General features: G+C 38.5%; 1 protein-coding gene across 13 annotated transcripts; it reads left to right on the forward strand.

The window, feature by feature from the left end:
- The first annotated feature begins 835 nt into the window (after nt 1-835).
- Nucleotides 836-24,554, forward strand: LOC120082842 (uncharacterized). Of its 13 annotated transcripts, none has more exons than XR_016531257.1 (6): nt 868-1,190; nt 1,278-1,341; nt 1,559-1,631; nt 9,107-9,216; nt 15,221-15,315; nt 22,044-24,554. XR_016531257.1 is itself a non-coding variant. In XM_090316312.1 (5 exons), the coding sequence occupies exon 5, from the start codon at nt 11,869-11,871 to the stop codon at nt 12,448-12,450; it is 582 nt and encodes a 193-aa protein (XP_090172438.1). In that variant the 5' UTR covers nt 868-1,210; nt 1,278-1,341; nt 1,559-1,631; nt 9,107-9,216; nt 10,898-11,868; the 3' UTR covers nt 12,451-14,201. The 13 variants fall into 13 exon arrangements, 4 of the variants coding, with proteins under 4 accessions (XP_090172438.1, XP_090172440.1, XP_090172439.1 ...); XR_016531253.1 differs by having other exon boundaries at nt 869-1,210; XR_016531254.1 differs by lacking the exon at nt 22,044-24,554 and having other exon boundaries at nt 15,221-15,810.
- Nucleotides 24,555-24,904: the final 350 nt, after the last annotated feature.

Genomic DNA, 24,904 nt, shown 5'->3' on the forward strand with positions numbered 1-24,904 from the left:
GTATCAATTTAAATTTTAAATAATTGTATCAATTTAAACCCTCAATTTTAATAATTGTATCAATTTAAATCTCAAATTAAAATTGTATTAATTTATACCTATTAATCACAAATACTTCATGCGAGACAAAAAAATCCAAATCAGATTCATATCATATACCAATACTCCCAGATATTTTCCAGATACGCGATTTGACTTATCTTTTTTAGCGTTCATTTTTTTAAAGAAAAAAATAAAGGCAACTCATCTAATCTTTCTCAACCCAAAATTAACAACCTATTTAATAAGCTCGCTACCTTAGTCCAAAACTAAAATAAAAAAAATCAAACACTAGAATCATCTGATCTTAGTCCTCACGTTCGAGTTTCCCACAAAGTTCTACAAAATATAACCTACTTGAATATCTTTAACAATTTAATAAAAAAGTTCTTCCTTCCTCTTCAAACTTCTCACTCTAATCTTCTTCTTCTCTGATCAATCGAGTCCATTTTCTATTGCATTCAATTGACTATTATACTTCAATATCTCTAATATTGCTTTTTTGTATTGTATTTTGTACTATTGTCATTAACTTGACATTTTATGATTCATGGATTTTGTAACATCCCTGGATCTAGATAAATTTAAATTAGTTCATGAATTATTGGATTTTCTTTTTTATTCAAGACCAAAGCTTAGGCAGTTAAATGACTTGTTTGGTTCAATTTAAATTGGTCGTTGCTTTGAGAAGTTTTGTTAAAAGAAGATTTGGTGGTTTGAGTTTCGTTTTGGAAGAAGGAAAATAAGGGATAAAATATATATATATATATATATATATATATATATATATATGTATTTATATTTTTTATATAAAAGAAATTTGGGTTTAAGAGTTTTGTTTATTTAAATGTGAAGTCTCAGTCTGTGTGAAGTAAAGAAAAAAAAAGGGAATTTAGAACAAAAAGGGACTTTTTCTCGTTCGTCGGCCGTTCGAGTCGCGCCCCAGTAGGTCATTCGCGCCGTGCCACCGCTCCCTCGTCGCATCCCAATCACTCGCTCGCCCAACCGTCACCTAGTGTCACGCGTTTCTTGCCGAGTTTTCCAGTCATCGCGCCACCAGCCTAGGCCAAGCACCCGTTCACCGATCTGACGCGGACAGCCCCGTCTGTCGCTGGATCGTGGTCACTTTCCGTCAGATTCTGCTGTTTGGGGTAGATTTGGAACATTTTAGGTTTGTCCCTGGTTGTCTCGTTGTTGCCTAATAAATTCTCAGCCTGATTCTTGGTGTTATGTGTTAGATTCCAGTTGTGGAGATCGTGGGTTTGTTGTCCAGCAGTTGGAGGTTGCTTCAGAGGAGTTTTGGTGAGTATTAATCCTTGGAAGCTTCTTGGTAACGATGTTGGTTGATGGAATTGGGGTCTTTAATCCTTGGAATTAAATATTACTTAAGGATAGGTCTATTTTGACATTTGGTGGTTTTGGGGGTCGCTTTACGTTTTGGGTAGATGACTTGAGGAAATCGAAAAATAATTTTAAGTATGGATTTAAGCCTAATAGGTTCAATTGATTTTTGGTTCAGATAGTAGTGGTTGATTTAGGATCTCTCAAAGCTAAAAGGAGAAATTAAATTGCTTACGCTGGTTTAATTTGAGGTAAGTGATCTATTACCAGTTCGCCCACAAACCCAAGTATGTGTTAAGTTGTGGTTCTTGCGTTAACTTGGAATATTTTGATATCTTGTTAGTCAGTTGGAAACTTTTGAAAGTTTACGTTTATGACATGGAATTTCGATATTATGCGCCGTTGCGGTGTTCAGTGGATGGATTATTTGTAAACTGTTTTGAAACCTAAGCATGATTTAAGACTTTGATTGTATGTTTAAGGCTATATGAGACTAATAGTAACTGTTAGTACTTTTATCGGGCTATGCACATCGCATGTTGTGAACCTTCAGATCCACATCTTATGCTTATGTATAGTATTTCCTTGGGATCACCACCTATGTTTATGATTGTGCCCTTCGGGTTCACTACTTATAAAAGCACACCTTTGGGCTCACCCCTTATGCTTATGCTTATGCCTATGCCTACGATGTGGTTGTGCACTCGAGTCTCGACGGAAGGACTAATAATTCACCTAGTGGGCCCAGTAGTGGTTCGCTTACTGAGTATACTTATACACTCATCCTTTTCCTTTCATATTTTTCAAGTAAAGGTAGAGATAGACCGGTAAATGACTAGAGGGATTCGTGACCTCAACCATTTGGACATGTTGTCGCTTTGGCATTTAGGTTTCATCTGATAAGGTCTGATCTAGGAGTTTAGTATTTTAAAATTTATGGATATTCCTTTATCTCATTTGTTAAATTTTTTGATTGATATTTATTTAAGTTTTGGGTCAGGGGTACCCTAAACGGTGTTTTCAGGATTTATCTATTATTTAAGTTTATCTAATGAAATCAAAGTTTTAATTCTTTTATTTATTTTACTTCAAGGATTTCATTGTCAAACCTATGCATGCATTTAGTAGTGTCCTAAAAACATAATAGAAATTTGGGTTGTTATCGTTGGTATCAGAGCCTAAGTTTTAGGTTCTGTAAACTGACTTATATCGTGAGTCCAAAATGTTCCTATGGTCATAAATGGATCTCTCGTTATCGCTAGGTATGTCCCTTAAGTCCTCTAGGGAATTATGCATGAAACTTTTCCTATTGTATAGTCGTATTTGACGAGTTTCCCGACAAGCGTTTTGTTAAAGCGTTCCATGTGGTTATCAAGTATGGCACCACGAACTAGAGGAAGGGGCAGTTGAGGTAAGAATGTTATTGGGGAGCAGGACCCTGACGTATAAGACTCTGTGGTGCAAAGCCAAGAAATGCGAGACCTCCGGCCTCTTGAACCTTCTAGGTCAACTTGGCAAAAGGTTAGAGCAAGAAGCGGGCCTTAAAATTCGACCGTGCCTTTGTCAGGACATCAACCTCAGAGATTCCGGCAGAGTACACTGCCATGGTTGCAACTATTGGGAATGTCATCATGTGGTAGGGCAACTAAGGGATATTATGGCCGAGCATATAGCTCAACACGCACAGTCGCAGCAGGTGCCACCCCTACCGGTCCCAACACCACAAGTTCATAATCAAGATAGCGTACCGAATCAAACTATGGCAGGCCCTTCCTTGGAGGCCGAATATCTACGGGACTTCAAGAAGTATGACCCTTCGACGTTTAATGGGTTGCTGAAAGACCCCACTAAAGTAGAGTTGTGGTTGTCAATTGTGGAAGAGATTTTTCAGTACATGAAGTGCCCAGAAGAGTAGAAGTTGCAGTGTGTTGCCTTTGTTCTCGTTGATAATGCGAAGTACTGGTGGCGTTCAGCTGAAAGAATGATTGAAGCTAGTGGGGCCCAAGCGACGTGAGACCAATTCAAATAGCAGTTATATGAGAAATACTTCGTTGCTCACATAAGGTATAACAAGCAGGTTGAGTTTATGAATCTGAAGTAGGGGACCATGATAGTAGAGGAGTACGAAGAGGATTTTGATAGATTGTCTTGCTTCGCATCTGATCTAGTGTCTACTGAAGCAAATGAGGGCTGAAAGATTTGTGCAGGGACTTTGGGACGGGGTGCGAGGTATTGTGCAAGCTCTTGAGCCTTCCATCTTTGTAGCAGCATTGCAAGCGGCAACACGAGTGGGTTGTCCCTCAAGGATAGAGTTCCTGAAATCCTTGACGGAAGAACCTGCCCCAGGTCAGAAGAGGAAAGCTGAACAGAAAGCATCGGGACCTCCTTAGAAGGTTTAGAGCACAGACAGATCGCTAGGGCACATCAAACAGTAAGCTACTATTTTAGGAGGGGTCTGGATGGATAGGCTGATGTGTAAGTCATGTGGGAAGCATCATTGGGGACATTGTCTGATTGGCACATGGACTTGCTTCAGATGTAAGCAGGCAGGACACACGATTGACCAATGCCCTAGTAGTGGTTTTGAGACTGTAGGGGGTCAGCCCCTGAGTTCACATCAAGGCAGTTTAAGCCGACCACAGAAAAACAATCGGGTCTATGCCACCAACCGTCGAGAAGCTGAGCACTCGGGAACAGTAGTAATAGATACACTCCCAATCTTGGGGCACTATGTTTTGGTGTTATTTGACTCTGAATCATCCCATTCTTTCATTTCGTCATTGTTTGTAAAGCATGCTATGCTAGCTTTAGAGCCTTTGGGTTATGTTTTGTCAGTGTTGACTCCGTCAGGAGAAATTTTGATAGCAAGCGAAAGGATAAAAGCATGCCAGCTAGAAATAGCGAACCACACCCTTGATGTGATTCTGATAGTGTTTGATATGTGGGACTTTAATGTAATTTTAAGCATGGATTGGTTGGTTGCCAATCATGCCAGCATAGATTGTTCACGTAAGGAGGTGATTTTTAACCCTTATAGGGAAGCTAGTTTTAAGTTCAAAGGGGTCAGGACTATGGTCTTCCCCAAGGTGATTTCAGCTGTGAAGCCCAAGAGGTTGTTTAACCAAGGTACCTGGAGCATCTTGACTAGCGTAATTAACACCAGAGAAACTGAGGTTACCTTAACCACAGAACCAGTTGTGAGAGAATACCCAAATGTGTTTCCAGAGGAACTTCCAGGTTTGCCTCCACCCAGGGAGATTGATTTTGCGATCGAGTTAGAGCTAGACACTATTCCCATATCCAAAGCTCCATACAAAATGGCTCTGGCCGAATTGAAAGAACTTAAGGTCCAGTTACAAGAACTACTTGATAAAGGGTACATACGAACCAGTGTATCCCCTTGGGGTGCACCAGTATTGTTTGTAAAGAAAAATGATGGATCTTTACGCTTAGGCATAGACTACAGGGAGTTGAATAAAGTAACCATCAAGAATAAGTATCCGTTCCCAGGGATCGATCATCTGTTTGATCAGTTACAGGGAGCTACTGTATTTTCCAAGATTGACCTATGGTCAGGTTACCACCAACTGAGGATAAGGGATAAGGATATCCCGAAGACAACATTTCGATTTAGATACGAACATTACGAATTCATCGTAATGTCGTTTGGTTTGACCAATGCTCCGGCAGTGTTCATGGATTTGATGAACATAGTGTTCAAAAATTTCTTTGACACCTTTGTAATTGTTTTCATTGATGACATCTTGGTCTATTCTAAAATAGAGGCCGAACATGAGGAACATATTCGGAAAGTCCTAGGAATAAGCTATATGCAAAATTTTCAAATTGTGAATTCTAGCTACGTAAGGTGTTTTTTCTTGGGCACGTGGTGTCGAAGGATGAGGTTTCGATGGATCAAACAAAGATTGAAGCCATTATAAATTGGCCCCACCCCACAATAGTCAGCGAGGTGCACAGTTTCCTGAGGTTGGCCGGATATTATCGCAGGTTTGCAGAGAAATTCTTTAGCATAGCCTCACAGTTGACCCAGTTAACCAGAAAAAAGCTTCATTTATTTAGAGCAAAACTTGTGGGATAGTTTTCAAAACCTCAAGTAGAAGTTGGTTTCAGCACTGGTTCTTACAGTACCTGATGGCTTTGGGAGTTTTGTGATCTACAGTGATGCTTCTAAGAAGGGTTTGGGTTGTGTGCTTATGTAGCATGGTAGAGTGGTTGCCTACGCCTACTCATGACTTGGAACTGGCAACGGTGGTTTCCGCCCTGAAGATTTGGAGGCACTATTTGTATGGGGAAAGGATCCAAATTTTTACCGACCAGAAGAGTTTGAAATACTTCTTCACCCAGAAGGAGTTAAACATGAGACAACGCAGGTAGCTTGAGTTAGTAAAAGATATGATTATGAGATTTTCTACCACCTGAGGAAGGCAAATGTGGTGTCTGATGCTCTTAGTAGGAAGACTGCTCATTCAGCTGCCTTGATCATTAAGCAAGTTCGTCATGTGATGATTTGGAACAAGCAGAAATTGCAATGGCAGTGGGGAAAGTCACCTTGCAGCTAGCCCAGTTGATTATACAACCAACTTTGAGGTAGAGGAACATTGATGCGTAGTAGGATGATTTAGACCTTGTTCAGAAATTTCGTCAGGTTGAGTCAAACCAAGTTAGTGAATTTTCAATATCTGTGGACCAGGGCCTTCTGTATTAGGGACGGTTATGCGTACCTGCAGGTAATGGCCTGAAGGGCAAATTATTGGTAGAAGCTCACAATTCCCCATTCTTGATACATCTAGGCAATACCAAAATGTACCAAGATTTGAAGTGGTAATATGAAAAGGGAGATGGCCGACTATATCAGCAAATGTTTAGTTTGTCAATAGGTGAAGGCCCCAAGGCAGAAGCCAGCGGGCTTACTATAGCCATTGAATATGCCAGAATGGATGTGAGAGAGTGTATCCATGGATTTCATTGTGGGCTTCCCCAGTACGACACGAGGCTTCTCAGTAATATGGGTTGTAGTGGAAAGGCTCACTAAGGTGGCACATTTTGTTCCAGGGAAGTCCACGTATTTGGTGAGTAAGTGAGCTCAGTTGTACATGAAAGAGATAGTAAGGTTGCATGGCATGCCAGTGTCAATTGTGTCCAACAGGGACCCTCGTTTTACCGCCAGTTTTTGGAAAAGCCTCTAGGCAGCATTAGAAACACAGTCAAATTTTAGTACAGCCTTCCACCCTCAGGCTGACGGACAAATAGAACGCTTGAATCAGACGTTGGAGGATATGTTGCGCACTTGTGCATTGGAGTTTTCTGGGAGTTGGGACTCCCACTTGTATTTAGCAGAGTTTTTCTATAACAATAGTTATCATGCTACCATTGGCATGTCTCTATTTGAAGCTCTGTACGGTAGGGTTGCAGGTCTCCAGTTTTCTGGAGTGAAGTTGGTGAAAGAAAGTTGGTCGGAACTGAGTTAGTGAAGATGACGAATGAAGCCATGTAGAAGATTAGAACTCGAATGTTAGCAGCGCAGAGTAGACAAAAAAGTTACGTTGATGTTAGACGTAAAGATCTTGAATTCGAGGCAGAAGATAAAGTGTTCTTGAAATTAGCACCTATGAAAGGTGTTCTGAGGTTTGGGAGGAAGGGAAAGCTAAATCTGCGTTTCATTGGGCCATTCGAGATCTTAGATCGAGTGGGCCCTGTGGCTTATCGTTTGGCCTTGCCACATCTCTCTTTGTGGTCCATAAGGTCTTTCATGTTTCCATGCTGAGGAAGTACATAACGGACCCATCTCATGTGGTGGATTTTGAACCCTTGTAGCTGAATGAAAACTTAAGTTATGAAGAGAAGCCTGTACATATTATTGCAAGGGAAGTGAAAGTTTTACACAACAGAGAAGTGCCATTAGTGAAAGTTCTGTGGCAGAATCATTAGTTTGAAGAAGCAACTTGGGAGCGGGAGGACGAGATGAGAACACTGTATCCAAAGCTCTTCCAGGACTAGAACTTTCGAGGACGAAAGTTTCTTAAGGAGGAAAGATTGTAACATATCGGGATCTAGGTAAATTTAAATTAGTTCATGAAATTATTGGATTTTCTTTTTTATTCAAGGCCAAATTTTAAGCAATTAAATGATTTGTTTGGTTCAGTTTTAAATTGGTCATTGCTTGGAGAAGATTTGTTAAAATAAGATTTGATGGTTTTAGTTTTGTTTTGGAAAAAGGAAAATGGGGGATAGAATATATATATATATATTTATATAAAAGAATTTAGGGTTTAGGGGCTTTGTTTATTTAAATGGGGAGTCTCAGTTTACGTGAAGTAAAGAAAAAAAAAGGAATTTAGAAGAAAAAGGGCCTTCTTCTCGTGTGTCTTCGTCGTCTCCCTTCTCTCCCTCCTCTCACCGTCTGTGTGCACCGTCAAGTCCACACCGGAGGTGAAGCCGCACCACATTCGTTGGCTGTTCAAGTTGTGCCCCAGTAGGTCATCTGTGCCGTGCCGCTGCTTCCTCGTCGTGTCTCAGTCACTCGCTCGCCCAGCCGTTGCCCAGCGCCACGCGTTCCTTGTCGAGTTCACCAGTCATTCGCGCCGCCGCTCCCTCATCCATACGTTTTTGCTGTACCGCCAGCCTAGCCCAAGCGCCCATTCACCGATCTGACGTGGATAGCCTCATCTATCACTGAATCGTGGTCAGTTTTCGTCAGATTCTGTTGTTTGGGGTAAGAATTGGAACATTTTAGGTCTGTCCCTGGTTGTTTCATTATTGCCCAATAAATTCTCAGCCTGATTCTTGGTGTTATGTTGTTAGATTCGAGTTGTGGAGATCAGGGGCTTATTTTCCAGCTGTTGGAGATTGCTCCAAAGGAGTTTTGATGAGTAGTAATCCTTGGAGGCCTCTTGGTAACGATGTTGGTTGATGGAATTGGGATCTTTAATCCTTGAAATTAAATATCACCGAAGGATAGGTATTTTGACATTTGGTGGTTTTTGGGGGTCACTTTACGTTTTGGGTAGATGACTTGAGGACGTTTAAGATAATTTTAAGTATGGATTTAAGCCTAATAAGTTCAATTGGATTTTGGTTCAGGTATTAATGGTTGATTTAGGGTCTCTCAAAACTAAAAGAAGAAATTAAATTGCTTATGCTGGTTTAATTTTAGGTAAGTGATGTATTACCGGTTCGCCCATGAACCCAAGTATGTGTTAAGTTGTGGTTCCTGCATTAACTTAGAATATTTTGATATTTTGTTAGTCAGTTGGAAGTTTTTGAAAGTTTACGTTTATTACATGGAATTTCAATATTATGCGCCATTGTGGTGTTCGATGGATGGATTATTTATGAAACTGTTTTGAAACCTAAGCATGATTTACGACTTTGATTATATGTTTATGGCTATGTGAGATTAATAGTGACTGTTAGCACTTTTATTTGGCTATACACATTGCATGTTGTGAGCCTTCGGACCCATATTTTATGCTTATGTATGGTGTTTCCTTGGGATACTTTTGTTTATGATTGTGCCCTCCAGGGTCACTACTTATGAAAATGCGCCTTCGGGTTCGCCCCTTCTGCTTATGCCTATGCCTATGCCTACGATGCGGTTGTGCACTCTAGTCCTAATGGGAGGGCTAATAGTTCATCTAATGGGCCTAGTAATGGGCCGCTTACTGAGTATACTTATATATTCATCATTTTCCTTTCATGTTTTCAGGTAAAGGTAGAGATAGACCGGTGAATGACAAGAGGGATCCATGACCTCGGCCATTTGGACACGTTGTCGCTTCCACACTTAGGTTTCATCTGATAGGGTCTGATCTAGAGGTATAGTATTTTTGAAATTTATGGATATTCCTTTATCTCATTTGTTAAATTGTTTAATTGATATTTATTTAAGTTTTGGGTCAGGGGTACCTCGAACGGTGTTTTCAAGATTTATCTATTATTTAAGTTTATCTAATGAAATCAATGTTTTAATTCTTTTATTTAATTTTACTTCGAGGATTTCATCATCAAACTCATGCATGCACCTAGTAGCGTCCTAAAAACATAATAGAAATTTTGGTTGTTACAGATTTAGTGGATTATATTTGTTGAAAAAGCAGCTTGTAACCCTAGAGGTTTTTTAGTAATTATGTGTACCCTAGGGCTTCCCACTAGTCTATTTATTTGGCTTATTCTCTTGTACTTTGTGTATCAGAATTAATAATAAAAATCAGTTTCTATCTTGGTTTTTCTCCTTGTACTAGGGTAACTGTGTTGTTATTCTCTTCCATACTCTTTTATTTTTAACATGGTATAAGAGCAAGGGGACGAAACGCTAGTCATTATGGAAGAGAACCATCCACAGTCCCCTTCAGCTGGTGGATCTTCTAGTTTTGATATGAAAATTGCTATTCGAGCCGCGGTAAAGGAGTGTTTTCAAGCTGCCTTACCGGAATTAATTTCTGTCGTCTAGTTGCAGTCAACAGAAAGCCGCGTCAATAGGAGCCGTACATGGACAAATCTGAAGAACACACAAATAGAGCCGATCTACCTCGTCTCGCGTCGTCGTCGGTTGATCCCTCAGGTACGGCTCTGATCAGGTACGATCGTAGCAACCTCTCAGACCCATTGATCCCTCAGGTACGGCTCCGATCAGGTACGATCGCAGCAACCTCTCAGACCCATCGCGAGGTGGACCAGATCTGGCTCTGATCGGGGACGTTCGCATCCGCAGCAACCCTTCAGCAGACAGAGTTTCTTCCGATCGTGCCTTCGACCTGCAGCTTCCGATCGACGAACAGGGTGGGCTTTCGATCGCGCTTCAGACCTTCGACAGCTTCCGATTGCGCCTAGGGCTTCGGCTTTGACCTGCAAAAACTCAACTGCGTTGGCGTATCCTAGGGTTTTCGCGTCAGATCCGGCGAACCCACTCGTCCGGAAAAGAGAACAAGACCTCTCCGATTCTGCCCTAGGCACATTCGACCAACAACAGGCCGAAAACCGCCTCTAGCCGGTGACTACCTTCCAGCCGTTAGTGGCTGCCCCGTTTCGAATCGGTTGGGGCTCGACCCAATACCCAGATGAAAGTCCGGTAAATTCTTTCCCTATTTTACCTACTACAAATATCTTGCCTATGTTTCCCTCAGTTAACAGTACAACCAGCCTGAGTACGGTTGGAATCAGTACCATCGCCCAGTCAAGCAATATACAGTCTTTTGGTCTTATTAGTGTGAACGGTAAAAAAACTTTGGATTGTTGACTCAGGGGCAACAGATCATCTTACTGGTACCTCTGATCAGTTTCTCTCATATTATCCAAGTGCTGGTAACGAACAAATTAGGATTGCAGATGGGTCGTTCGCACCTGTTGCAGGAAAAGGGGATTTATCTCCGTTTGAGGGTTTGGTTTTGCTGGACGTTTTGCATGTTCCTAAAATTTCATATAATTTGTTATCCATCAGTAAGATTATAAGATATTTGAATTTCAGACAGTTTTTTCACCCTACTCTATTTTATTTCAGGATCTAAGCTCGGGGACGACAATTGGCACTGCTCGGCACGATGGGGGACTCTACTTCCTAATTGATGTTGTTTCCTCTAGGAACGATTATAGGTCTAGCCTTGTCTCCTTAAATTTTCTATCTCTGAGAATGATTTTCTGTTATGGCATTACCGCTTAGGACATCCGAACTTTCAGTACATGAAACACTTATTTCCGCATTTATTTCGCAGTATTAATGTGTCTTCTTTAAAGTGTGAAGTGTGTATTCGTGCCAAACAGAGTCGTGTCTCCTTTCACTCCCAGTCTTATAAACCATCCAAACTCTTCACCTTAGTCCACAATGATGTTTGGGGTCCCTCACCAACCACAATCTCCAGGGAAACGCTGGTTTGTCACTTTTATAGACGACCACACTCGGCTTACTTGGGTCTTTCTTCTCACTGATAAGTCTGAGGTGTTATCTGTATTCCAGCAATTTTATGCCGCTGTGGAAACCCAGTTTAATGCCAGGATTGGTATTTTGAGAAGTGACAATGGGCGGAAATTCTGTAACGCTTCCTTCCAGGAGTTTCTTACTTCCAAGGGGATTATCCACCAGAGTTCGTGTGCCTAGACTTCCCAACAAAATGGGGTAGCAGAGAGGAAAAATTGTCATTTGGTGGAAGTTGCTAGGTCCTTAATGCTATCCACATCACTCCCATCTTACCTATGGGGTGATGCCATCCTTACTGCTGCTCACTTAATCAACTGAATGCCTTCCTGGGTCCTCAATTTTGCCCCGTAGACTGTTTAAAAGAGTCATACCCTACGACTTGTTTAGTCTTCGATGTACCACTTCGAGTTTTTGGGTGTGTTGCCTTTGTTCACTCCCATGGTCCAAATCGCACGAAATTTACCCCCCGTGTTCAAAAGTGTGTTTTTGTTGAATATCCACTCCATCAGCGCGGGTATAAATGTTACCACCTATCCTCTCGCAAATATTTTGTTTCTATGGATATTACCTTCCTTGAGGATCAGGCCTTCTTTCCTGTTAGCCATCTTCAGGGGGAGACCTCTAGTGAAGAGACTAATTGGTCCACATATACAATTCCCTTGGAGTCTGCCCTTATTCCCGAACATGTTGGTTCTGTCCTTCCTACCAATCAAGTCCCATGGATAACATACTATAGGAAAAATCTCAGGAAGAAAACAACGTCACCTGTTGCATCTCCGGCTCTGGTCCATGAGTCAAACCCGACATCAGGTACATGTATTCCTGAAATTAATGAGATTGATACTTGTACTAACGAGTGTAGAGAGGAAAAAGGAGGGAAAGGTGTTGATAGCACCACTATAGCAGATGGGAAGATGACAGTGAATGACGATTCAGACACAACTCTAGAAAATGTGAGTGATACTAAAGATAATGGTGAAAAAGGTGTGATTTCTGAAGATGAGAAACAGGAAGAGGAGACTAGTGATCACAATGGAAATTCTGACAGTTTGAAGGAATATGATGCTTCTCTTGATCTTCCAATAGCCCTGAGGAAAAGCATTCGGTCATGTACAAGGTCCCCATGCATAGTTACATGACATACAGTAACTTGTCATCAGAATTTAGGGCCTTTACTACTAGTTTAGATGCAGGGGTGATACCGAGTAACATACAGGAAGCAATGGGAATTAAAGTTTGGAAAGCTGCTGTTATAGAGGAGATGAGAGCTCTGGAGAAAAATGGAATGTGGGACCAGGTGATCCTACCTAAAGGGCATAAGACGGTTAGGTGCAAATGGGTTTTCACTATAAAGTACAAGTCAGATGGGACCGTTGATCGATACAAAGCCAGGTTAGTTGCCAAAGGGTTTACTCAAACCTTTGGGGTAGATTACTCCGAGACTTTCTCTCCTCTAGCTAAACTCAATACTATCTGAGTATTGCTATCAGTTGCAGTTAACAAAGATTGACCTTTGCATCAACTGGATGTAAACAATGTCTTTCTCAATGGAGAACTTGAGGAGGAAGTCTACATGAATCCTCCTTCCAGATTTGAAGATCAGTTCAAACAGCGAGTCTGTCGACTGAGAAAGCCGTTATATGGGTTGAAACAGTCTCCGAGAGCCTGTTTGACAGATTTGCCACTTTGTCAAAGGACAAGGGTATACCCAAAGGCACTCAGATCATACACTTTTTACAAAGAAGTCAACTTCAGGGAAGGTAGCAGTTCTCATTGTGTACGTTGACGATATTATGCTCTCCGGTGATGATGATGTTGAAATTGTGAAACTCAAAGCAAAAATGGCCAAAGAGTTGGAAATTAAAGACCTTGGTAAGTTAAGATACTTTCTCAGAATGGAAGTAGCCCAATCTAGGGACGGAATCTCAGTATCTCAATGGAAATACACGATTGATCTTCTAACGGAAACGGGAAAGACTGGGTGCAAACCTGTTGACACCCCAGTTGAATATAATTCACAGCTCAGCAATACTAGTAACGGTGTTCCAGTCAATAAAGAAAGGTATCGGCGGTTAGTTGGGAAATTGATATACTTATCTCATACGAGACCTGATATTTCATATGCAGTGAGTGTCGTCAGTCAGTTTATGCAGGCTCCTTATGAAGAACATATGATAGTAGTTGAATGCATCCTTTGATATCTGAAAGGTACACCAGGTAAGGGGTTAATGTTCAAGAAGTCTGATAAATGCTGCATTGAAGCCTACACTGATTTTGATTGGGCAGGGTCTGTTGTTGATAGAAAATCAACATCAGGGTATTGCACATTTGTTTGGGGTAATCTTGTGACCTGGAGGAGCAAGAAACAAGGAGTTGTGGCCAGAAGTAGTGCAGAAGCTGAGTATCGGGCCATGAGTTTAGGGATATGTGAAGAGATTTGATTGATGAAAGTGTTGTCAGATCTTCATCAAGACAATGAGCTCCCAATGAAATTGTTTTGTGATAATAAGGCAACAATAAGTATTGCAAATAATCCTGTTCAGCATGACAGAACAAAACACGTTGAGATCGACCGACACTTCATCAAGGAAAGACTTGACAACGGAAGTATATGCATTCCTTATGTTCCCTTAAATCAGCAAATTGCAGATGTGCTCACAAAAGGATTACTGAGACAAAGCTTTGATTACTGTGTCAGCAAGTTGGGTCTTATTGATATTTACGCCCCAACTTGAGGGGAGTGTCGAAAAACAGCTTATAACCCTAGGGTCTTTTTAGTAATTATGTGTACCCTAGGGCTTCCCACTAGTCTATTTATTTAGCCTATTCTCTTGTACTTTGTGTATCAGAATTAATAATAAAAATCAGTGTCTATCGTGGTTTTTCTCCTTGTACTAGGTTTCCACGTAACTGTGTTGTTATTCCTATCGTGGTTTTTCTCCCTGTACTAGGTTTCCACGTAACTGTGTTGTTATTCTCTTCCCCACTCTTTTATTTTTAACAATATTTAGTATTTTTATGTTAAAATTACCTATATCCTAGATTTTTTTGAAAGAAAAAATGTATCTTTAATGTATCAGTATCCTAATTTTTTAGAAATTAAGGTATCGTCGTATCCTATCGTATTCTATTACATTTCTGTATCTATGCCTATACTTCATAGATTTAAACCTTGAACATTCATAAGTATAATAGTTAAAACCCTTAAGTTTCATAAATGTATTAATTTAAACCCTCCATTATGTTTTATTTGGATATGCTTATGAAAGTTTAGGGTTTAAATTGATATACTTATGAAAGTTCAAGGTTTAATTGATATATTTATTAAAGTTTGAGGTTTAAATTGATACAATTATTAGTTTGAGGTTTAAATTAATACTATCCCTAATATTCAGGGTTTAAATTAAGATAACTATTAGTTTAAGGTTTAAATTGATATTTGTCCCTTTTTTTCAAGGGTAGATTTGCCTATAAAACATATATTTGAAAACAATCAGAAGGAATAAAAAATATAAGATAATTCTCTTGCCTTCAAATTTATATTGTGAGACCATCAACCAAAGCCACTCTCCAGTTCTTGTTTGCCAGTTTTGAAAATACTTTTTCCTAAAATAATTATTATTACTTTTTCATTTTAGAAAAAAAAGGGGGACAACTACTTAGTGTGGCAAAATTTTCCTACCTCTGATCTTTGCCACTAAGAAAATCAACAAAAAGGGAATTTTGAGAGCTGAAAGTACTGAATTTTGCAAACCAACTTTGAATATATTTTCCAATTTTAATGTGGCATTAAATGTTGGTGAGAAGAATATATCTAAATCAAATTATGTGTGTGTTTAAATACTATTTTAGTATTTGGAAAAAAAATACTTTAGTTTTTTTATTCATTTTAATTTCTATATTTTCAAGGAAAGAAGCAGGTTCAAAGTACGATCTAAACCCGTGCGTCGCAAACTGAAACAAAGAGTTTAGTTAAGATGTGGTTGACTGGCCATTCTTTTAAGGTAAATTCATCACAATGCCAATTTTTGTTTCTTGTACTTCTTAAAAAAATGCCATTTTAATCTTCATTTTTATTTTCGTTTCTAGGAGAAAAAATAATCACTACTTAAAAGTATGTGGATAAAAATGAATGAAAGTTAAAAGGATATGGACGGAAATCAATATTTAGAGAATACATGCATCAACAAATGAACCTTTTGAAAGTAGAACAAGATGAACAAAAATCGAAAGTATTTAAAGTACTTATATATATATATATATAACCGAAGCCAACATTCACACCTGTGAGTTTGAAATACCCAAAGGAACATTCTTCATACTCTTTGTTGAATGGTTTCAAATTTTTAGTAATAAAATCCCTTCATCATGAAAAAAAGAAAAAAAATAAAGCAATGAGTAGAAAAATCATTATTAAAAAAAAGATTATCATTTCTTAACCAATGTGCTTTTACCACCTTTTGAGAGATGAAATAAATTTAAATATCAATTGACGTGCATGTTTTAGTGGTTCTTCAAAAGAATTAGTTCCTCATTTATGTCCTTAAATCTAAAACGTTTCAATTTAGTTTTATATGTTTTTAACAATATTTAGTTACATCTTATCGTTGGAAAATATTAAAATTGACTTATGGTATACATAAAAATTAGGCCATCTACGCAAGAAAATTTTCTAATTCATAGTCCAAGATTTTGAAAAGTTTGGTGAAAATTTTAATAGAAACGTACTTTTTCCTCCAAATTTCTACCTATAATTATTATGTCATTTTTTTTTATGACAAGCCAATTTAAACTATTTTTAATGGTAACAAAAAATTTTTTTTAAAACATAAACAAGTACGATTCACATTTTATAACTCAAGTTCAACTAACATAAAATATATATTCTTGACCAAACAGTGTGATATTCAAAAGACCAATATATATTGAATTAGAAAATTTTGACAAGACTAAATTGAAAAAAAGACAAGTTACAAAAACTATCCTTAAAGTATAGTGGTAGTTGTGCACTATCGAACTTTCAATTGTAAAAAATGGGTTCACAAACTTCTATAAACGTTAAAATTGGATCTCATTAAACTAAAAAATGATGAATATTAAACTCTCAAACATATACAATTATTTTAATTTCTACGATTATGTAAGTTTGAGGGTCCATTTTAACACTTAAATATATTTGTAGACTCAACTTTTACCATTAAAAATTTGAGGGTATAATTACCGCTATCACCAAATTTAGAGATGATTTTTGTAATTTACCCTTAAAAAATTATCTAATTATTAAATATATATTTACCCTAGATGTTGTTAATATAAACTATAAAAAATTCACTTAATATATATGCGTGTGTTAGATTTCCACACCATTGACTTCTAATGAATATCCTTGTTTATTACTTATTAGAAGATGACAATTTTTTTTCTGATTGTTGTATGAAAAAGAAAAAATCAGTAGTACTTATTATCATACAAGAAATTTTAACCTTTTTTTTAAAAAAATAAAATAAAATAAAAGAAGTAAGACTTGCTTTTGTATGAGATCAAAAGAAATATCTTTAATTAACCATTTATTTCTACATCCAATATATTAAATGAGAATGAGATATGAGATATGATCAAAGTATTTACTAATAATTGTGTCAATTTAAATCTTGAACTATTATAAATATATCAATTTAAATCCTAAACTTTCATAATTTATCAACTTAAATCCTCCATTATGTTTTATTTAGATACACTTATGAAAGAAATATCTTTAATTAACCATTTATTTCTACATCCAATATATTAAATGAGAATGAGATATGAGATATGATCAAAGTATTTACTAATAATTGTGTCAATTTAAATCTTGAACTATTATAAATATATCAATTTAAATCCTAAACTTTCATAATTTATCAACTTAAATCCTCCATTATGTTTTATTTAGATACACTTATGAAAGTTCATGATTTAAATTGATATACTTATGAAAGTTAAAGGTTTAAATTGATACAATTATTAGTTTGGGGTTTAAATTGATACAATTTTGAAAGTTTAAGGTTTAAATTGATACAACTTTCAAAGTTTAAGGTTTAAATTGATACAATCATTAGTTTAAAGTACAAAATGATATTTTTCCAAAAAATTAAAGCAAGTCGAAGTGGACCTTGGAATGGTGAAGCTATTGGGTATCATTCTAGAAATCTTAAATGAAAATGAGGTAATACTTAGAAAGAAATTAGAGTGTTAATGCTTTCTAAAATAAAAAAGAAATGGAGTGTTAATTCATTACTTGTTTCCATATTATTAATTTTTTTGTCTAACATGTCAATATTTTCATCGATATTTTACATTTTCATGAATTCGACATTAATATGAGGGGTGAATAAATATTTTCATTACATTGTATACAAATCCACGAAACATAAAAATAAGTAACAAAATATCACTGGTGTAAATATATTATAAATGATAGACATGTTAACTTATTTAAAAATCATCAAATAATTATTTATTAAATTAAATTTATTTCCTAAAAATTTTTCTTTGTTTTTATAGCTTTCCAGAAATGTTGATTAACACGAATCGACATTTTGTTGATATTTCTATCAATATTTCTATGAAATTAAACCTTTGGAAATTTTGTCGAGATCGACATTTCAAATTTTGCTTTATTTTTATTTTCATTATTATTAACCTATTACTTATTTTCCATATATAAAGAATTTATATTTCAACTTCACATCTTTGTTCCAAATAAATTTACCAAAGAGAGTAAAGTCTTAAATTGATTGAAATTTTAATTAATGTGATCCAAAATTTAATGATATAACAAATTTGTGGGGAAGAGTTAGAGAGAATATATGGACCTAGGGTTTTCTCTTCTCGAGTAGGCGACTGATGATCATTGCATGTAGACTTCCTTTGTCGTTTAGTCTGGACGTTTTGGTTGTGTGCTTGTTTTGTTTGGTTGTCTTGGGAGCTCGACAACATCTACGTTTAGGGGAGGCGTGGTGGCGGCAAACGTGGGCGTGAAGATGAATCAGAAAGATGCCTTTGAACCGGTGCTAAACCGGGTGCTTGTTGAGAACCGGGAATGGGGTGGACCGACGTCTGGGTTTGGGGAAGGGCCTGGGCCTGAGGATATGCTGGAGAGTGTTGGGTCTTGTAGGCCTTCTGGGTTTGAGGCCCAACTGGAGGAGGTGGTTGGTTTAAATGTGTTTGGGCTGAGTGGGCTGAGTGGGCAGTGTCAGTTGAGTGGGGTTGAGGGACCTCGATATGGGGATGGGTCAAAAGCTAGGCTTGGGCTTTTTGATGGGGAGGAAGGTGAGGCTCGCTTGGATGGTCGCGTGGGGGGACATGTGGAGCGGGTCATGCATGGAGTTTGGGTCTGAGAGAACGCAGGGCTCTGAGTTGGTTGTGTTAAACCGGGTTTTTGGGCCTGCAGATGGTTCGATTCAAGCGATGGAGGAGGTCGGACCTGGATCATCTGAAATGGCCGGCCGGTTAGGTTGTATAATAGCCATTTCTAGTGGACCGAATCGCGGTTCGTTGGGGGAAAAAATCGTGGAATGCACTATTTGGATCAAATTTGAAGGAAAGTTTGGAGTTTACCCCTCAATTGGTTGAGAATGATAGAGTTATTATTCAACTATGTGAGGAGGTACTTGATGCGAGTATTAGTATGTGGGAAAAGTGCCTGGGGTCAGTTTGTGGATGCGAAGCTCCCTTACTTGGTGATTTCTCGGCTTGTCTAAAGGATATGGGGTCGTGTGGAGATGCCTACTATTACACTTTTGGAGAATGACTTGATTACTTTTAAGTTCCCCAAAACGGAATCGTGTGACTGGGTATTAAATAATGGTCTGTGGCACCCGGGTGGTAAGCCTATATTACTTCGACAATGGTCTTCAGGTATTGTTCCTGAAACTTTTATTTTTGATTCTGTACCGGTATGGATTAAATTATAACGTGTACCACTGAAGTTGTGGATGGATAGGGGATTGGCAGTGGTTGCTAGTGTAGTAGGTAGACCTATATCTCTTGATGCTGTAACCCGAAAGAGGCGTCTTTTATCGTATGCTAGAGTTTTTTTGGAGGTGGATGGTGATTCGATGATACCACCTACGGTTACAGTTAGAATGCGAGGCCAAGAATTTATTGTTCCAATATTGTATGAGTGAAAACCTCGTAAGTGTGGTTATTGCAGTTCGTTTGGACATACTACTGTTATGTGTGAGAATCAGAATATGTTGAAGGTTAATGATTTTAGTATAGTGGTGGCTAGTGATGGTTGTTCTGAGGAGATGGGTGTTGATGAGGGTGGCTGTGCACCTGAGTGTGTAGGGGGTGGTGTAGGGAGGGTTGTTTATGATGTTAGCCCAATTTGTTTGAGTGGTAGGGTAGGATGTGCTGATGAGTTCACATTGGTTAGTCGTTGCCTACGTGATAGGGTGGTTAGTGGAGGTCCAGTTGTCATTAGAAGTGTTCTTCGGTCCCTAGGATCTTGCCTCCAGGTAGTAGAATAGTTTGTGGATCCCCAGGTATTTTGGGGTTTGTGAAGCATGTTGATGAGTATAATTAGTTGCTGGTTTTAGTGCAGGCTGACCCTGATCCGTTGCTTGTTATAGGAATGGATGTTGGGAGTTTAGGTAACAGGCTTGTGGGGGGTAGTAGAAGAGACTTCTTATTAGTATCATGATCTGGTGTTCATGGAATGTCCGGGGTTTGAATGACCCTGTTAAATGTAGAGCGGTGGCGGATTTTCTTTGTTCTTCTGCAGTAAGTTTTTGTTGTTTGCTTGAGACCAGGGTGCGTGCGGAGAATTTTGATTTGGTGTTTCGAATATTAGGAGAGTCTTGGACCTATGTGTGTAGTTATATCCCTGGGGGCTATGAAGCACAGATACAGATACGACTACACGATATGGATACGATCAAATACAGTGATTTGTCAATTTCTAAAAAACTAAGATACGGATACGTCTAAGGATACGTCATCTTTTTATTAATTTTTAATATATATATAATTCAAAAAACGAGGATACTAATACATTGAAGACATTTTTAAAGAATCTAGGATATAGATAAATTTAGCATACAAGTTAATAACAATATCACAAAATAGAATACAAACACTGAAATTTCAATACAAAAAAACAACATTTAAGATGTTGAAGTACAATAGTTAATAAAATGTAATACAAGAGTGACTTATATTGCAAAGAAAAAGAAGAAGACTAGAGGGAGAAGTATGAAGATAAACAAAGAACTTCTTCATTGAATTGATGAAGATACCTAAATGGTTTATATTTTGGTAGACTTTATGAGGACTCAAATGTGAAGATGAAGATTAGATGATTCTAAGGTTTGGTATTTTATTTATTTTTTCCTTTTTAGTTTTGGTCTCGAGTAGTGAGATTTTTAAATAGATTGTTAGTTTTAGATTGGGAAAGATTAGATGAGTTGCTTGTCTTTTTTCTTTAAAAAAAAGTATGCGTAAAAATAGATGCGTTAAATCGAATGTCAGATACGTATCTGGGAAGTATCTGGAAATATCTGTATCTGATACGTGTCTGATATTGATTCTTTGCCTCACATAAAGTATCTATGTTTCATAGCCTGGGGGTGTGGGGCGTATCTGGGTTATGTGGAAGAAGAATCTGTATGACTTTTCTCCTTCGATTTTTGATGGTCAGTGTATTGTAGGTGTCTCAGAGAGTTGAGTTCTTCTGCTACTGTGAATGTCGCTGCTGTTTATGCTTCCAATAATGTGATTGAGAGGCGTGGCCTTTGGCGATCATTGGTTGATATTTGTTCTACTTGGAAAATCAGAGATGCAGTTATGGGTGATTTTAATGATATTCGTAATCCTTCATAGGCTTTTGGGGGGTAATCCCTGTAGGGGGAGATGGAGGATTTTGATAAAGTTATTTTTTAGGCTGATCTGGTGGAGTTGGAGGTTTAAGGAATTGGTTTATGTGGACGAGTAAGGTTAAGGGTGCTAGTATATTGTGCCGTTTAGATAGGTTCCTAGTGAATGAGTTGTGGACAACTTCGAGTCCATATACTGAGGTTAGAGTGAGGCCGTGGGGGATTTTTTACCATAGCCCCATTTTGGTTAACATTGATGTTTGTGTTGATCGTCTGGTTCCCATGTTTCGGTATTTTAATCATTGGGTTGATTTTGCTGATTTCTTGAGCATTGTTGTCTCTGTTTGGAAATCCTATCCCGGTGTGTTCTCTTTGGTTAGTTTGATGAGAAGTTTGAAGGCCTTAAAACCGGTATTGCATACTACTTTTAGTAAGCGTATTGAGGGTTTGAGGTGCTTGACGTGAGAGGCTAGAAGTAGGATGGAGTCAGCTCAGGTTGCTGCGGAGTATAACCCTTCTTTTGAGATTTTGATTGGGGAGGTTGCCTTATTGACTGATGATTTTTGAAGGTTAGCGATATTGGAGGAGGCTTCCCTTCGTCAGAAGTCTCATGTTCGGTGGTTGGAGTTGGGAGATCAAAACACATTGTTCTTTCATCGGTCTGTGCAGACGCGTTTAGTTAGGAATGGTTTTTTCTCGATGATTAATTCTGATGACATTTGTTAATCGACTTATAGTAGGGTGGCAAATATGGCTGTTAATTACTTTAGTGGGAGTTTGGGGTCGTAGAATATGGGATATTGAGACCTTACAACCTAGATAAATGATATTGTGCAGTTTCAGTGACCTAATGAATGTATTTGGGACTTTTGCAGACCTGATGCTAGGGATGAGGTGCGTAATGCCCTGTTATCTATGAAATCGGGTAAAGTTCCTGGTCCGGATGGTTTTCCAGTGGAGTTTTAGAAATCTTCTTGGAGTGTGGTGGGGGAATATTTCTACTCTGCCGTTCGTCACTTCTTTGATACATGTTATCTTCCCTATGGGGTAAATGCCACGACTCTTACCTTGATTCTTAAAAGATTTGGTGCTGATCGTATGGAGGATTTTCGCTCCATTGTTTGCTGTAATGTGGTGTATAAGTGTATCTCTAAGGTGATTGCTGACAGACTCCGTGTGTGTTTGCCTTGGTTTATTAGTGAGAATCAATAGGGGTTTATGTAAGGGTGGTGTATCACGGATAACATTTTATTGTGCCAAGAGCTTATTGAGGGTTATCAGCTTAATAAGGGTAAGCCTTGTTGTGTGTTAAAGGTGGATCTTTGAAAGGCTTATGACTCAGTTAATTGGGACTTTTTGTTTGGTGTTCTTTTGGCCATTGGAACTCCTTTGAAGTTTGTGAGCTGGATCTATGCTTGTGTTACTTCTCCTTTTTTCTCTATAATGATCAATGGCTCTCTTGGGGGTTACTTTCTATATAGGAAAGGGCTAAGGCAGGGGGATCCTTTGTCCTATTTTCTGTTTGTGATGGTCATGGAAGTATTATCTCGATTGTTGAATAGGCCTCCTCCCTTCTTTGTGTTTCATCATAGGTGTGAAAAGGTGAGATTGACTCACCTGTTGTTTGCTGATGACCTTATGATTTTTTGTGGGGTGGATTGTAGTTCGTTGAGTTTTGTGAGGCAGGTGTCACGTCAGTTTGTGAAGCTGTCTGGGCTGGTGGCTAATGTTAGTAAAAGTTCTATGTTTGTTATTGGTGTTTCTTCTAATGTGGCAAGGGATCTGGCTACTAGTATGGGATTTGTTCTCGGGTCTTTGCCTATTCGTTATCTTGGACTTCCTCTGTTGTTGGGTAAGCTAAAAGCTATTGATTGTGCCCCATTGATTCAGAAGATTACAGCTCGGGTTCGGAGTTGGGTTACAAGATCCCTCTCTTTTGCGGGACGCTTGCAATTAGTTAGGTCAGTGTTGTAGAGCTTCTAGGTGTTTTGGTCTAGTGTGTTTGTGTTGCCTACTTCTGTTGGCCATGAGGTTGATCGTATTCTACGGGTTTTTTTGTGGAGGGGATGGGTTGATGGCAAGGGGGTGTGTGTGTTGCTCGGGACGAGGTTTGTTTGAAGTTATTTGAAGGGAGTTTGGGTATCCATCACACTTCTTTCTGGAATGAGGCAACAATCTTGAAATTGTTATAGTTATTATTGGTGCGGTCTGGTTCCTTATGGTTACTTGGATGGAGGAGTATGTTCTTAGAGGATGGTCTTTATGGGTGGTTCGTGTCGAGGTTGGGCGATCGTGGTGTTTGAGGGCAATTTTATGCTGTCGAGATAGGATTAGGCCGTTGGTTAGGTTGCAGGTTGGTAATGGTAGGAGATGTTTTGTTTGATAGGATCCGTGGCTGCTTGTGGGGTCTATCTTGGAGAATTATGGGGAGCATGTGATTTTTGATGCTGATAGTTGTCGTGAGACTAGACTGTCAGGCTTCTTATTTATTGATGGTTATTGGCATTGGCCTTCGGTTTCTTGGGAACTTCTTGAATAATGGGGTTTGGTTTAGGGAGTGGTGCTGAAAGTGAGTGTGAAGGATAGTTGGGTTTGGGTTCTAAGTGGTAATGGTCTCTTCTCTATTGCTAATGCGTGGGAGAGTTTGCGTCCTAGGCGTCCTAAAGTGTCTTGGACTCGTCTGGTTTGGTCTGGGGGTAATGTCCCAAGGCATTCTTTTTGTGTCTGGCTTGCAGTGAAGGATAGATTAGGTACTCGGGATTGGTTGAGGAGGTGGAATCTCTGTCTGCTTTGTGTGGATAGGTAGAGTCTCGGAATCATTTGTTTTTTTACTATGTGTTTAGGAGGGAGATTTAGGAGGGTGTGGTGCGTCTGCTGAGTTCGTCTTATCGAGTTGTTGGGTGAGATGTAGAGTTGAGTTGGGTGTGTCGGATGGGGGCTGGTAAGGGTGTGCAAAGTCAGTTATTTCGAGTTTTCTGGTGTGCGTCAATTTACTTTATTTGGCAGGAGAGGAATCGTCGGCTGCATGGAGGGCGTCCGAGAATGGCGTATACCTTGTTTCAGTTTATCGTCTCTATGGTTTGTGCGCGTTCTACTTCTTGGCAGATTGATTTTCATGACTTTCTCTAGCTTCTTTCTCTTCGTTGCTTTTAGTTTTCTCTTGGTTACTTTGGTTTTTGTGTGCTCCCCGGCTTGTGGGATTTCTCTTCTGGTTGGTTTTGTTTGTTTTTCCTTTGGGAAGTCTTTTGATTATAGTTATGCTTGTGCGATGTTTATATAGGTGGCTTGAATGTTGTGGTGTCTTGATCCCAGGTTATGAGATCCCACTTATTGTTGTATAATAATATTACCTATTCAAAAATAAATAAATGATATAAATTCATTTTTATGTTTTTATCGACCATGAGATTTTCGTTTTGTCAAATTCTGTAAAACGAAATCACACAATCTTAATTTAGTCCTTAAAAAATAAAAGAAAATTCCCACACTTAAATTACAACCAACTTTTTATAATCATTTAAGGTGTATTTAGAATGCATTTTGAAATAATTTAAAAAATAAGTCTATTTTGAAAAAAGTTGGAGCATTTGGCAAACCCAATTTCCATGTTCCACAATTCTAACTTCATAGAGAGGAAACCAGAATATAACAATTCTTCATTAACCATATGCGTAGAATGAAATCACATGTTAAGTATGTGTTAGAAATTGTAATATACATCACAAACAAGGGGTCG

Source organism: Benincasa hispida, chromosome 8, assembly GCF_027475165.1.
Source record: "Benincasa hispida cultivar pf3 chromosome 8, pf3_genome.v1.1, whole genome shotgun sequence".
Classification (NCBI taxonomy): Eukaryota; Viridiplantae; Streptophyta; class Magnoliopsida; order Cucurbitales; family Cucurbitaceae; genus Benincasa; species Benincasa hispida.

Excerpts from the sequence above, each read along its gene's own strand:
- LOC120082842 (XM_090316312.1), top strand. The coding sequence starts at position 11,869 with ATGGATATTACCTTCCTTGAGGATCAGGCCTTCTTTCCTGTTAGCCAT.